The 15,631-nt window shown below is 35.2% G+C and overlaps 1 protein-coding gene across 6 annotated transcripts; it reads left to right on the top strand.

Moving 5' to 3' along the window:
* The first annotated feature begins 2,525 nt into the window (after positions 1–2,525).
* LOC144553356 (uncharacterized) lies at positions 2,526–15,258 on the top strand. Of its 6 annotated transcripts, none has more exons than XM_078301480.1 (10): positions 2,526–2,790; positions 3,478–3,610; positions 7,997–8,165; positions 9,981–10,048; positions 10,817–11,632; positions 13,064–13,171; positions 13,729–14,043; positions 14,496–14,552; positions 14,790–14,943; positions 15,174–15,258. In XM_078301480.1, exons 2-10 carry the CDS (start codon positions 3,509–3,511, stop codon positions 15,194–15,196), a joined length of 1,812 nt encoding a protein of 603 aa, XP_078157606.1. In that variant the 5' UTR covers positions 2,526–2,790; positions 3,478–3,508; the 3' UTR covers positions 15,197–15,258. The 6 variants fall into 6 exon arrangements, with proteins under 6 accessions (XP_078157606.1, XP_078157607.1, XP_078157609.1 ...); XM_078301481.1 differs by having other exon boundaries at positions 13,070–13,171; XM_078301483.1 differs by having other exon boundaries at positions 9,981–10,039; positions 13,070–13,171.
* Positions 15,259–15,631: the final 373 nt, after the last annotated feature.

A 15,631-nucleotide genomic window follows, 5' to 3' on the forward strand; every position in this document is an offset into this window, starting at 1 on the left:
ATTACTCCTGTTATATTACCGTAGCTTCACTCCTTTAAATATAATTCTAAGAATATCTAAGTAAGATGCGTCTAACGGGATCAGAAAGATTAACAACTTTCTAAGTGTAAGAACAAATGTAATGCGACTCTGATCTATCTATATTAGATAAAATAATATATATTTTTTTATATGTGGTGTAAATAATATCGGATACAAATATAGTAAGCAGTTTATAAATAATGCATATATTATATTTTATTTGAGGAGGGATCAAGTTACAACAATTTTTGAGTTACAACAAGTTACAACAAGCATTTTCTACATTTTCAAAGTCCAAATCGTCGATCCAAACCGTTAGATGTGATCTCTACAATAAAATGTGCTTGGAGACCAAATTTTATATTTTTTGAAATTTATTTACTATTTATTAAGATGGGTACAAAAACTAGTCAAATTCAGACCATTGAACAAATGTGTATTTTCTCTACTTTGACACTTACACAAGCATATACCTAAATATCACTATATAAATGTTAGGAGACACATTTGCCCTCAGAAATTGACAAATTAGAAGACTAAGATCATCTACAACTCTAGTATTAGAGTTTCTAATATGACGTGGTAGTTTCTAATCCAGTTTTAGAGATGTGGAAGAGTTTTTTTATTTAGAAACTATGCAGAAAAGTTTCTTATTAAGAAATTGTTTATAAATTCCAATCTGGCCAAATAATTAGCTCAAATTATTTCTCATTTTTAATTTATTGTTGATGTGGCTTAATAAAAACTCCAAAATTAATTTGAGAGATGTGAGAGTTTAAAAACTTTAAAGACCTTAATTTCTAAAATGTAATTAACAGTTATTTGAAAGCTCATCTGAGTTGTAGGGATGTAGATGCTCTAACATGTTTATCAAAATGCTACATTTCTTTTTAATAAAGAATAAAATAGATATTTCGTGAATTTAAAATGAGTTATAATATAAAAGATAATAATATAAGTAAAATTGTGAGTTTTTAAATATGATATTATGAACTTTAGAGAGAAAATATGTATTTTCGATATTGTTGAGTAGGGGTGTACAACGGGCGGGTCAATGATATTTTATTAAAATTTGAATTCAACCCGATTACACCGGGTTAAAATAATTCTTTACTTGACCCACCCATAACCCAACCCAACCCATCTATTTTTTTATATACGGGTTATGCGGATTAGACGGGTTAAACGGGTTATAATTTTGATCGAAAATCTATTATATATCTTTTTACTATTTTTATTAAAACTAGGTACAAATAAAAGTGACAAACATAAATAAAATAGAAATAATTTAGCATATAACATCCATAACAAAAAAAAATATCCAAAATGTAACATTCTAAAAAAAAGGCAGCGACATATAACAATCGCATATAAAATCTATGAAATAAAAAAAAACATAACAATTCAAATTCAAATTAAACTTAAAACTCTTAAATATCCTCAGATTGGGTAGAAGAAATAAAGAGTGCTTTAAACATGAAGGGATGAGTAAATAGAAAGAGAAGTTATGTAAAAATGTAGAAACGTAGATTTGAGGCCGGGTTCGAATATAAACAGGTTATTAAGAGCAAACTCATGACCCGATCCAGAGTAATGGGCTTTGTCAAAATCCAACCCGTACCCGACCCAGTAACATCTCAACCCGGTAAAACACGGGTCGGGTCAGACGGGTCAGACGAGTCGGGTGGGTCGACAGTATTTTTGTACACCCCTATTGTTGAGGACTATATATAAAATTCTTTTTTTTTTTAAATGTGTATAGAAAAAATCTAACCGTTTTACTTTAATATTTAAATTTTAATTTAAAATTATTAAAAATTTAAATATAGTAATGTAAAAATAGGGTTGCACAAAAAATTCGTAGTTCGTGATTCGATTCGAGTTTGATTCGAAAAAGTTCGTAAAAAATTCGATTCAAAATAGTTCAAAATTAATTCAAACCAAATTCAAACTGGACCTGGTTCGTTCGAAATAGGTTTGCGAACTATTATAGTTCGAATCTCAAAGTAACGTGAACTGTTGATTTCCGCTGATGACTTAAAAGTTAAAACATAAGACCGCTCAGCCATAAGTCATAACTCGTAAGTTGTAACCCTCGCTCTCAGTTCTAAAATCCTAGATAACTTTCACCTCTTGCTTTCGGCGACTACGATCACCCTTCCTTGTCGTAAAAAAGTTCGTAAAAGATTTGAAATTGAGTTGGTAAAAAATTTAATTCAAAATTAATTCAATCCAAATTTAGTTTGAAATTAATTCAAACTAAACTCAGAGTAACTTCGATTCGGTTCGATTCGTTTGCAGTCTTTAACTTAAACATCAAAATGAAATTATTTGAACACGAACTATACGGTCCGGATAGAGAACTGGCTGCCCGCTGCCCGCTTATAACTTCTTCTATAAGCAACCAAGTTGTTGGATCTTATGGACGTCTGAAATCCGAACCCGTATCGTGCGTGTATGCCTGTATGGTAGAATAAATTAGAGGATCCTAAACCCGATAGTAACCGATTGGTCTCACTCTCGACTCTCGAGTCCTTCCTAGTATCTCCCCCTCTTTCCAAGTCTCTATCGTTTTGATCGAAACCCTAACCTCTTTTTCGTACAATTCCCGTTCCCCCAAGAAAAATTATCAATTTTCATGTGCGATCTATGTGTTTTTGAGGGTGTGCGTTGAATTTTTTCCTGCTGATCTCTGAGTTCTCCGTTGAGTACCCTTGGATCTACTTGCATTTTTCTTCGATAATTAGGCGCTGATACTGAGGAATACTGGTAAATATGGTTAATTTGAACTTATTAAGTAGCGTTTGAAGTTCATTTTTACTCAATTTTAGTTAAATTGAACAAATTGTTCTTGTCAGGTCTGGTACTCTAACTATATACAGGCTTTATCTTTCATCATTTGATAATGGGAAAACATCTCTCACTTTTCAATTGATTCATTGCTAATTATGAATTTGTTTGCCACTCTTACCTTAATATTTCCACATTTGTAAGGCATGTTTTCTTCAATGAAAAAGGTGGCCTTTGAGGCTACTTAATACTTTCACAAAAGAAAAATTCTATTGCTTTAAACAACTTTTACTGCTGTTGATAATTTGATTTGAAAATATGGAATTAGTGAAACCTTTTGCATGATTGTAGCATCTTAAATGTAGTCTAGTTACTTTCAGTTTTGATACAAGCTCAGAATTACATTTAAATTAAGTACTAGGAATCTAGCATATACTTGATACCTTCTAACTGATACTTAGTAGCTTAATGTTACTTAACCATTAAATGAACCGAAGGTGGTTTGCATTAGCCATTACTCCCCTAGCTGTTGCATATTTTATACCACTAGTATGGTTGTATAGTACTAGATAAGAACATGAACTCTTTTTTTTCACTTATAATTTTTGTTACTACTCTGTTATAATTTTTGTTACTTGACTTATGTTTGTTGACTGGCCTGTTAAGGTAACAACGATTGGATGAAGTACTCTTCCCTATGGAAATAGTTGAACAGGAGGAGAATGGAGAGAACGAGATCAAGGGTTCTGAACTTGGGATGAACAATGATTCCGACCCTTTAGTCTACCAGCTTGTTCGGGTAAAATTTTGAGACATTTCCATCTAATTTTAACTAGTAGACTATCATCAAGAATAGTAAGATCACTTGTGCTCCGTTTGTTCATTTCTCATCCCATGATTTCTATCTTATTATTTGAGGCTGTGTAGTGCTATATCTCAGTATAATGTTAGTGGCAAACCTAATCTTAATGTTGTTTACTAGTGATCAATTTTTATCTATAAGGGTGTATTTGAGAAATCTGGTTTGGAGCATGGGAGGTTGGTTTTGCAAACTGTGGCTTAGAATTGCCAAGGTCTGTTCGGTGTAGTTTTTAATAGCCATGATTCATTAGTCTCAACAACAACCAAGCCTTTAGTCCCAAACAAGTTGGGGTAGGCTAGAAATGGAACCCAATCGTAGTCACAAAGTAAAAAAGGGACCTGAAGGTATGGAATATATCCAAAGAGTTGGCTTCGGACAAGGGCGCGTGGAAGTTAGCGATCCACATACCAGAACCATGACTTAGGAAATATTGTTAGGGGTAGTATTTAGGTCATAGAACTAGGGATTTGGGGTCAAGGACGTAGAGCTTAGGAATTTGATAGAAATTAGATAACCCATGCAGTTCCTTTGGTTTTTTAAAATCTAGTCAGACTGGATTTTCCAAAGCTTGCATTTTTTTTGTTCTCTTTGCAGACAAACATGGTGGGTCCTTCCACATGCCAAGATAACATCTCGCTATGTCCTTAGTGCATTTAGTTTTTATTTATTTTTCCTTTAAGTTGATTTCGCCACATTTAGTTGGTTTCGCTACATTTCCTTGCGTTATTCTTTGTTAGTAACCAAGGCCTTGGAGCGGGTCCTGCCACGTGCAAAACAAAACCTGGTTTCTTCATTTTTGACGGAACACATACCAATCGATGGAAATTATATAACCCATGCAGTTCCTATGGTTTTCAAAATCTAGTCAGTCTGGATTTTTCCAAAGCTTGCATTCTTTTTTTGTTCTCTATTTTGCAGAGAAACATGGTGGGTACTTACACATGCCAAGATAACATCTGGATCCGTACTTAGCGCATTGAGTTTTTACCCTTTTTTTTCCCCTTGGAGTGGGTTTCGCTACATTTTCTTGCGTTATATATTCTTTTTTTTGTAACCGGGGCCTTGGAGTGGGTCCCACCACGTGCAAGACAGAACCTGGTTTCTTCATTTTTAACAGAACTAGGGTTGTTCATACGGTTCGGTTTATTTGGTTTTTAACCAAACTGGAAAATTTCGGTCTAAACGGATCAGTTTTTCGGTTTAAATGAATCGGCTTGGTTGAATTTTTCAATTAGTTCGGTTTAAATGGTTCGGTTCGGTTTTGATTTCTCGAAATCAACTTAAACCAAACCGACCGGTTTATTATGGTTAAACTTTAAAATGGTTTAGTGGCTCAGCGCCTTTCACGGTTTCACCCAGCACATCTCACGCTTTTCCTTTTTCCCTCACCTACCCACCGCGCATCTAGACCTAGCCCGTCCCATCTCGTAGCTCTCCCTAACTCTCTCCCTACAGCCCTATGCTCTCCTGTTGAATCCCCGAACCCCTACAGCCTACAGCCTAATCATCTCATCGCCGAACCACCCCTCTTCCTCTCCGGCTTTGCAGGATTTGCTTTGTTCTTTTCACGATTTGAAAGCGTATGCTGGCAAATTATCTAATGCCTTGTTTTCTTTCTTTTCTTGGTTGAATGTGGGCTGAGCCTTGTTCTTTGCATAACTTTAAATTCTTTGATGAGCCTCTGAGCTCTTTGATTTTCTGATTTTGTGAATCAATTATGGTTTGAGGCGTAAAATTCTTGTTCTTGCTTGTTTAATTGATGATTGAATCTCTTGTGTTGAAATCATTGTTCTTGCTTTTGAATTGATGATTGAATCCCTTTACGGCTTTGGGTTGATTTTGGATCTGGTACTGGTACCAAATTGGTACCAGTGTGCTTTGTGAATAGGGTTACTGATTTTCTTATGACAAGGGCCCCCTTTTGTACAAAGTATGAGAAATTGAGGACAAGCATGTGAAACCAGTGGTTTCTGGTATGCAATTTTTTTATGACAGGGGCCCTTAAGCTAATTTTGGTATTTTGTAGAATTTGCTTTGTTGATCTTTTTTAGTACAAACAAGCTTAAATTACTGTTGGTTTTCAACAAATTGAATTGTTCTGATTTTATTCTGTTGTTCAGGATTTTTTCCTAGCAATATATTGTTCTGATTTTTAGTGCAAGCACAGCTGTTCAGGACCTTAATTACTGGGTTTATATACTTCGGTTTGAACTGAACGAACCAAACTAAATTTTGGTTTGTTCGGTTCGGTTCTTAATCAGTTGATATATTTAATTGGTTCGGTTGGGTTCTAATTTTGGAAACAAAAAAAAGTTGGTTTTGACAATTTTACTTCGGTTTCAACCGAACCGACCTTTTGAACACCCCTAGACAGAACACACACCAATCAATAGAATTTAGATAAACCATGCAGTTCCGGTGGTTTTTGAAAATCTAGTTAGATTGGATTTTTCCAAAGCTTGCATATTTTTTGTTCTCTGTGCTTAGCGCATTGAGTTTTTACCTTATTTTTTTTTTCCTTGGAGTGGGTTTCGCTACATTTCCTTGCGTCATAGATTTCTGTTTTTGTAACCGAGGCCTTGGAGTGGGTCCCACCATGTGCAAGACAAAATCTGGTTTCTTCATTTTTGACAGAACACTTTTAGAAAACAAGAATTTTTGCATTGGTTTATTGACTTTAATTCGTATGGTTTTTTTTTTTATATATATGACTTTAATTTATATGCTATCCAGCAGCCAAAATTAACCATGGTTTTATAAATCTTTGTAAACGAACCCCCTAAACAAAAGTCCGTCTCAGATCTCAACTTTCAACTTCCTTGAGAAGAACCATAAAGCCCGTACACACTATACTGATACTGTAGTCAAACTCAAACTTAATCTTCTACTAAAATATATTTCACTTGCTTTAAAGGAAAATTGGAGGGGTTTTCTACAAATTAAATATAATATTTTGCCATGGTCTGATAAAGTATCAAGACTTTCAAATTCAACTATCAGTAATTAATTTTGTTTGGTTGCACTTTCTTTTCTCTTCTTTCTCTATATTATGTTTTACTTTGTTTCAACATAACTCCTTGTAACTCTGTCTTTTTATATTAGTAAAATTCCAAGTAGGTGAAGCCTCCTAAAAAAATGTTGTTTGGGTTGCAAAGACCCAGAAATCACATCCAAGGTAAATAGAAAATTACTAAATTGCTCCTAACTTGGTCATTTTGACTCAACCAGGTCGCTTGTAAGTCCTAATTGATTTTGAGAAAACCAGAAGCTATGATATAAATCATCTGCATTTGATTTTATCAATTTCTGTTCAGAAAAAAAATTGAAATATCAGAATCTATGTTGCACAGGTACACATAACAGTACTGTATCTGATATGACGCAGATCCGGCAATGAGGCATTTTGTCAAAAACCCAGGACATGATACACAAATATTATTTTTCTCTGTACTAGACTTGCTGTCAAAAAATAATTAACTGAAAATTTCTAACTTAAGAAGTGCAATCTTAATAATGTAATGGTTTTTTTTTTTGAATAAATGAGCAATTGTATATATGTATTAATGCCTAGATTAATTAAAGAGAATAATGGGCAAATAAATTTATGAACAAGTTGATGGTACGATTGAATTAGCAATTTAAATAATTTGCAATATTAAAAATGTATATAATTGGTGGGGTGTAAAGATTTTTGTGAGTAAAAAGTAAAAACGCATAAAGGCAAATATGTATATACTTTGAGTGAAATGTAAAGTTTCAGCTTTTAAAAACCAAACAAGCTGAAGCCTGCAGACAGGAGCTTCTCTTGTCTATTTTTAGTCCCAGAACAAATTTTAACAAAAAGAGGCATGCGGAACCGGCTCTCTTTGAGCGCCCCCCAAGGCCCTTGTGAAAACTGCCTCTCAGGAGCTCGCCTCATGCGACTATCTGTGTCACGGTTTTGTATCACACAATTCGAAGGCTAAATTCCTTTAAATTAAAATGTTATGATACGCTAGCTGGTATATCAGATAAGTACTGTAGGCTTATCATATGCAAATTCCTTATCGGATTTGTATCCCATACCGGTATGAATTCCCAATGGATGTATCTTGGGTATAAATAATGTTTTGCATGATTAGATTTATACTTTGCACGATTAGCAAATCAGACAGTTTCCTTATTAATACAAAGATTAGTTGTTAGTTGTGAAAATTCTTAATAAAGTAGGTCTCAGTTGAATAAATTGGATATCCCTGGTGTTGGCTGTTTTAAAGAATTCCAATTGATCAGTCCAGGGCACTTTTTCTATATGACTGATGTAAGGTGGTCCCCATTTGTCAGGTCGAAGGAGATGGGACACTGGTTCCTGCAACGGAAGATGAGGTCTTGCAATTTGGGCACCTACTGGACGACGGCAAGGTTGAAAATCTACCCTCTGTGGAACACATCTCCAAAGTTGAATCATTCCTCTCAGCCAAGGTTCTGTGCACTGACAAATCTGATTTAGAAGGTATATACTGCCTCTTTGTACTATGGGTAGTAGGTGGGTCCATGCATGGTTTTCCATTTTAAGGATGTGCAACGAGTTTCCATTTGCAATGAAAGCAAAGATAAACACACAAAACCCTAATTCAGATGTGCAATTTAGCCCTAATTCAGCTTCGAAAGGGCAATTAGCCTAGTTTTGCTCCAAATTTGACTTAGCTGACCTAAATTATGTGAATATGCCTCGACTAGGGACCAAATTGCATTTGTTAGGCCCATCCTAGGATTGTATAAATAGATAGGTAATGCATTCCCCAATTTTGCAATTAAGCTAAGACATGCAGTTTCTACTTTGAGTAACCTCAGTTGTACAGTAAATTCAATTCATTTCAACTTTGCCTCAACAGACTCTTAAATTATAGAGTTCACACCCTCTCAGTTACCTGATCACTCTTGAATTGATCTAATGGCTATGATTGATTCTCATATATTTAAGGGCGACCCATGGTCTGCCTTGATTCTATCTCGTCTCCTCTGATCATTCCTCTGAGAATTCACTTCCCAAGACCGATTACCTCCTCCGACCCCTTTCACTCTTTTAAAAATTATTCTTTAACCATGGTTGCAGTGTTTTTGAGATAATAGGTTGTCGGGCAGCTGACCTCTTTCTCTCACCTCTTCTCTTCTTTGCTTTGCACCCTTCACTTAATGTTCCTGAGTTTATGAACCTCAAGGTTACAAAATTGATAAATGGTTTGATGAACTTCGGGTAACTTCTAAATTGAACATCAAAATTGAATTTGAAGCAATTGTTTTTTCTTTGTGAATTAAATCTAAAGAACAAAAAAGAGCAAAAATGATGCAGGACATTAAATCCATTAGTTCTCTAATAAATATCATTGAGTATAGTGGTAAATTATCTGCCACATCTATGAGAGCTCTAGAATAAGTACCTAACAATTAGAGTAATTAGAAGAACAAGAATATTAATCTGACAAGGCCTTTTACTAGAGTGATCAGACTCGAACATGATTTGGTCCTGAAGGAACCCACATTTAATTCATCTTTGTTCCACTTTTGCTTCATTTCCACCTGATCCCTGTTCTGAAGTGGGCACTCCTGTGCAAAAACAAATTTGTATCCATTCAGCGGAAGCTTTGCATTTTCTTCTTCTCTCATTCTGAGGCTGCAAAGGGTGATAATATTACCAAAACACCCTCTAGTTTTTGAATTTCCGTGAAGTATTAACTTTACATTGAGTTCAAGGAGGTCTTCAGCTTTTTCATGGAGGATAGTATTGGATGCATCACAACCTAGACGTGTCAGTCGACCTAAGAGCTACTCCTCTCTCAAGATAGTAAATTTAGAGAATATTTTAGGGAAGGTGGTAATTTAGGCCACAAGTAGAGAATAAGTTTTTGAGAGAGCTATAGGAGTTGGATAAGCTAGTAAACTTAGGAAGGGAGTTCTCTAAGGAGAGATTAGAGGAGATAAGGTGGGATTGGTGCAGAGCGGGGGCAGTCCATGAATACTTAAAAAATTATCACTGCTGTTAATTAGTTCAAGGATGAAGATTGTGCCCATGTTCACCATGAGATACCTGAGAGGATGTGAATGTTGTATACTCAAGTTAGCCTAGCTAACCCGATGCAGCTCTATCACCTTCATTTGTCCAAAGAAAACAAAATTAGTACGAAGAAACAGCAAAACCTTAGTTAAAATGTATTATAATCCTTGTTGTTTTGCAAGTTTCTTGTTATTATTTCATTTGAGTGATTCATTATGTCCATTCTAAATACCTGTTTTTAAAACCTAATATTTGTACTATTATAATTAACAGGCTTTTCTCAAGCAGAGAATATTATGAAAGATGAACAGAAGCTGAAAATTAGCATTGAGGTATCATTTGTTAATTGTTATACATGTTTATTTCTTTTCTTTTCTTTTTTTAATCATGGAGACCACTTTCATTTATCTTTATTAGTTTCTGAATTTTTTTCAAACCTATTGGTATGATCTCTTGGTATCCCCTGTTATATTGCTGTAAATGGAGTTTCCACTGTTCTAACAAATATTCAAGTTTGCTATCTAATTCACTATTGGAAAAGAACAAGATTTTCCATCTGGGATCACATATCTCCTTTGGCATTATTTTCCTCATTTGTTGCCAAATGATGTTCATCTATTTCCAATATTTGCAAAAAGGACCCAACCTTGTACTGGTACTATTATAATATGATAACATGATTGATACAAGGGTTATGACAAATTATTTGATTTAGAAGTAACTAAGTGTTATTTTATAATGTCCATTTGTGTAATCTTTTAATAAATAAACATGATAAAATAGACCAGATTAATTAAAATAGTATTTGCTTTCTTGTCATATTATTTCTGATTTCCTTATAAATAAACTAGACTGTTGAAAGCTAAGCAATGGAAGGGACCATGATTGAATTTCTCTGACATTTTTGGGGCTTTTTGCCGATACTAAAGAGGTTGGGTTCTTTTGCACTTTACGGATAGATTTAGACTTGTTTTTTTTTTTAATTTTATAATGCAGATCACATTGGTATCTCTCTCTCTCTCTCTCTCTCTTCGTACATTTCTCTGCACATAGCATATTTATCTCTGTTTGTATCTGTAAATACAATTCTGGTTTCATTTATTTATTAGGATGCCAACTTTCCTAACAAGGCTGACAAAAATCCTCCCTCACAAGACATTTCCACTGAGACAACTCAAAACTCCACAATAGTAAACAATGCTCAAGCCAGTGAAACAGAGAAAACTGATGCCACCTCGACACCAAGCGACATGGTTCCCAGTGACAATGCGCCATCTGCTCCTGACATGATAACTGTGGACTCAAAACCCAATTTCTCTCTGGTAGCAAAAGATGAGATATGTCTTGATGGTCTCTCCATTCGCGAGCTACAGGAGGTATTCCGGGCTACATTTGGCCGTCAGACTAATGTGAAAGACAAGTCATGGCTGAAGCGAAGGATCACCATGGGGCTAACCAACTCATGCCAAGTTCCAACCTCAAATTTCATAATAAAAGACAAAAAAATTGTACCCAAGGAAGGAGGAGCTCAACATGAAGTGACTATACAGGAGTCCTTTGAAGTGCATAGCCCCCAAGAATCTAACAAAAAAAGGCCGAGAAGTTCAAGTTCTAATTATGAAAATAATGTATGCTTGGAAGACGATGGCAGTACCATAAAACGGATGAGGAAGCCTACGAAGCGGTATATTGAGGAGCTGTCAAGTTTGGATAATAGAGATGAAAGCATGAGATCGACATCTTTGGTTGTGAGGAACAACCATGATCAATCAGTGAGATCTAGGGTTAGGCCAAACCGTGAGAGTGGTTCATGGCAGGCTGCTTTTCGTACGAGAAATGATTCCCTTGGCGGGTTCCGGGTCCAGGTGCCTTTCGCATCGAGAGCTAGAAGGTGCCGACCTAGGAAGAATTTGGTTGCATTCATGGTAATGATTAGTTCCATCTTTGATCATGCCTTCAAATAATTATGTTTTCTTGTTATTGTTGGGGTATGCATAGACTGGAATATGTACCTGCCCCCAATTATTGAGGATAGTCACTTGAGCATGGTATAGTTCAACTTTCATTAAATGTTTTGTTCAATACTATCTTGAGCATGGTTTGGAAAATTGAGTCCGTATTGACTCGGCTGATTCAAACCAGAGTTGGGCAGCCCATGATTTGATTTTTAGGCTAGTTCCTCGGTTGACTGCATTTTGGACGAGAAAACGTTGAATCGCTGGTGGATTGGACGATTTTACCAAGTCAACAGCCGTGCTTCACTGATTTCAATGATTCTCACCGAGTCTGTAGAGTAATCGGAAGACTGAAGAAGGAACTTTATTAGGTCTTTTGGTTTTCGATTTGGGATGAAACATCGAAGCCTGTGAAAAGGATATGATTCATATGATTTTTCTGTACACTCAATTCACTAGTATGTTTGGTTACAAAACAAGGATAGCTAGAATAGCTCATTTGTCTTATTAGAATAGCCAAATCCCATTTTTTTTAGGAATAGCCTATTCTAATAAGACAAAAGGTTTGGATTCTCTATTCTAGCTATTCAAATTCAACCAAACACGGAATAGGCTATTTCGAATAGCCTAACTCCAAGAATAGCCTATTCTCAACCCAACCAAACATACTTATATTATTGTGCCAGCACTTTTAAAATTGTTAGATGTTCAAGCTTGACAAGGTTCGGCTAGAAAAACTGAGTACATTTAATTTTTAATTCTTGCACGTGTCTATCTTGAACTGCTGTACTTAGGTGTTCCCAACATGGTACCAATTTCATATACTTTCACGAATTGTAACATTAGTGATCATAAAAACACGTAGAAAATAATATAAATTCCGCAGCACCTTTTTTTATATTTATTTTCTGGAACCATTCTAAAATTTTGTAGGCAAATCATCTTTCTGTACAAACTTAAAACCCCAGATTTGTATTCCACGAACCAATATCTTTGGAGTTACCTTCATAGAAGAAGTTTCTTAATTAAACTATATTCAATATATTGTAAAAATGTAAAGTATAATTCCATTTGAAATATGCCAAAGCTTACTATTTGAGCACAGTGAAATCCACTGCTGGAATATCACTCTATTTAGTACTATTTTTCCAATTTTTTTTAAGTATTTAGACATAAACAATAATTCCAAGTTTCCGATCTGAATCGGTTGAGTTTGGTCCTATTCATCGATCTCAATCCACCAAACTACTTGTTGATCCTGATTCAGATTCCAATTTTCATAACCATGACCTTGAGTGTTGTAATACCTTGTTCAAATTTTTAGTACAAATCAGTTGCTTATTCCACCTTTCAATTCATCTCTAGTCCTTAATTCCTTCAACTCTGTATTGTTTTGAAAAGCCGCAGGCTGGTGATTTGCTCGTGGAGGATGGCAACATCATAGAAGAAAGCGAGACTGAGGAACCGACGAGGAAACTGAGTACTCCCCCCCTGGAAAACCCTCAAGTGGTAATGTCATGTTTTCTTTTTGAAATTGCAACAGTAAAATGAATCTTGCTTATATATATTGTTTGTCATGTTTTCTTTAAATCTCAAGATGAGACGTTAACATTTAACTTAATGTAATAATGCCAAGGGCCTGTTCAGCAAGTGTGGAAAAGGAGAATAGAGTGGAATAGAGGTTCTATTCCTGCCAAACAAGAGAAGAATTGAGTGGAATTGTGGAAATGGGAAAAATGGAATTGTGTTTGAACTTTTGCAGTCAAACCCTTGCTTTTTACACTTTGGTCCCTCTATTCTTCTACGAGCCAATTATGTGTTCCATGGGGATGGTGGAATAGAGGAATTGGTCTTTTCCAAGAGATGGAATAGGCTCATTTACCAATACTCTTCCACCATCAACCGAACACAACCGGAATAGTATGAAATAGAAGTCTATTCGAAATTCCATTTTTCCTCTATTCTTTCACTGTTCCACATGTTGCTGAACAGGCCCCAAGGGATTTGCACAAGGAGTTTTTCCTTTCATTTCCTAGTGAGGTAATTATTGATTATTATGTCATTAGAAAAACATTGCCAACAAAAGAGGAAAAGAAAACCAAGAGGTAACAGTGGTGCCAGAACCCCACATGATGCCTGAGATGGAGCCTGATGAGACACAGTCAGAAGGGGAAAATGCTCATGATAGCAATCCTGACGAGTGTACCAGTGAACCGGTATTAAAAAGTGGCAATGTGAGGAGAAAGCACCACAGAGCGTGGACTCTCTGTGAGGTGCTGAAGCTGGTTGAAGGCGTGGCACGATATGGTGCCGGGAGGTGGTCTGAGATTCGGCGATTGTCTTTCACCTCTTACTCATACCGCACTTCTGTCGATCTTAAGGTGTGCCTCTAACTGTTACCCGGTAGAAGGGATTTACTGACCATGGTTGTTTTGCATATTGCAGCAGCATTTGTTCCATATTTGCAAACAAAGAAGTTCCCAAACTTTCTGCACTTTTTCTAAACAACACCTAACAGTTAGATCTAATGTTGAACCAAAATGACTAAACTGCCTCTGACTCCATTATTTGAATCTCTCAATCTATGAAGTGCATACATACTAGTGATCCAACTGGTAGTGTTTTTTTTCTTGATTTTAGAACTCGGGTTTAGGAGCAGAAATGACTCACTAGCAGTTGGGGTCAAGTGGTCGGTGTGGTTTTAATGCAAGAAATATTGTGTGTTATATGCAAGTATTGAAATATGATAAGATAATCATCACAATTTGCAATAGAGCCCATATACAGTATGTTTATATAGATTTTTTTTAATCTAAATTTTGTACGGCTTCAGGATAAGTGGCGGAACTTGCTGAGAGCTAGCATGGCACCGCCATCCGTGGAAAGAGAGGTAATTGGCAGTTGTATAAGCTACTTAAAATTGCTTAGTTTTATATGTTTTGCCATGAAGTATCATGAAAGTATTGATAAAATTTAATAAAATAGACAAACATTTTCCTTTGGGCCTTCAATATAGATCATTAGGTAGGTCGTTATGTGTGATGTTTTTCTTTTATGATAATTTTTTTTAACCATTTCTACTTGATATTATCATGTAACCATTTGTACTTGTAATTGGGTTCTCCAGGGGAAACATACAAGAAAACCTGCCTCATTGCCAATACCCAATTCGATCCTTGTGCGTGTGAGAGAGCTTGCTGAGTTGCATGCACAGGCAGGAACTGAGTGTCCAGCAAATACGTTTACACCAGCGCATGGAAGGAAGGTTGTACAGGGGAAAGGTTCTGGCTTTTTATGATCCATAATGTACTTATATTCTATGTTAAAGAAGTGCGAAAATGGTTCAAAACATATTAGTATGTAGTAGTTATGTAGAACTTAAGATAACTTTGGGTTATCGTGTTTGTAAAAAAAAATGAAAAATGTAGTTGTCCATTTCAGTAAATCCTAAACCTGCCTCTTTTTTACTATTTGTATTTTTATTTGCGACTGTATCTTGCTTTTAACACAGGGCTATTCAACGCAAGTTTTTAATGTCTTGGGCATGTAAGAAGTTCGACAAAATATGAAGGGGAACAATTTGAAGAGGGCTCAAATATCTTTATTTTTGTATACATTGTATTTTTACTTTTTATTATTTTAATAACAAAAAAAAAATCTATATGTCAAAATAAAACTGTTAAATGTGATTTATATAATTTTCTACGAGTATGTAAAATATTATTACTTTTCGGCTATGTTTTTATATGAATTAATAAATTTTATGAAAATATTCACATTAGTGATTAGTGTGTATTTTTGGAAGTTCTAATATCATTTAAAATAAAGTTGAAGTGTTGTAATTTTGCATATGTGCATAGAGAAAATAAATAGATGATATATAATGATTTTTTATTTTGATATTTAACTTTAAAATTTTAATTAAAGTTATAGAAATAGAGGCACAGTGGAGTTGTTAAAAATGGAAGT

Source organism: Carex rostrata, chromosome 4 (genome assembly GCF_964058835.1).
Source record: "Carex rostrata chromosome 4, lpCarRost1.2, whole genome shotgun sequence".
Taxonomy (NCBI): Eukaryota; Viridiplantae; Streptophyta; class Magnoliopsida; order Poales; family Cyperaceae; genus Carex; species Carex rostrata.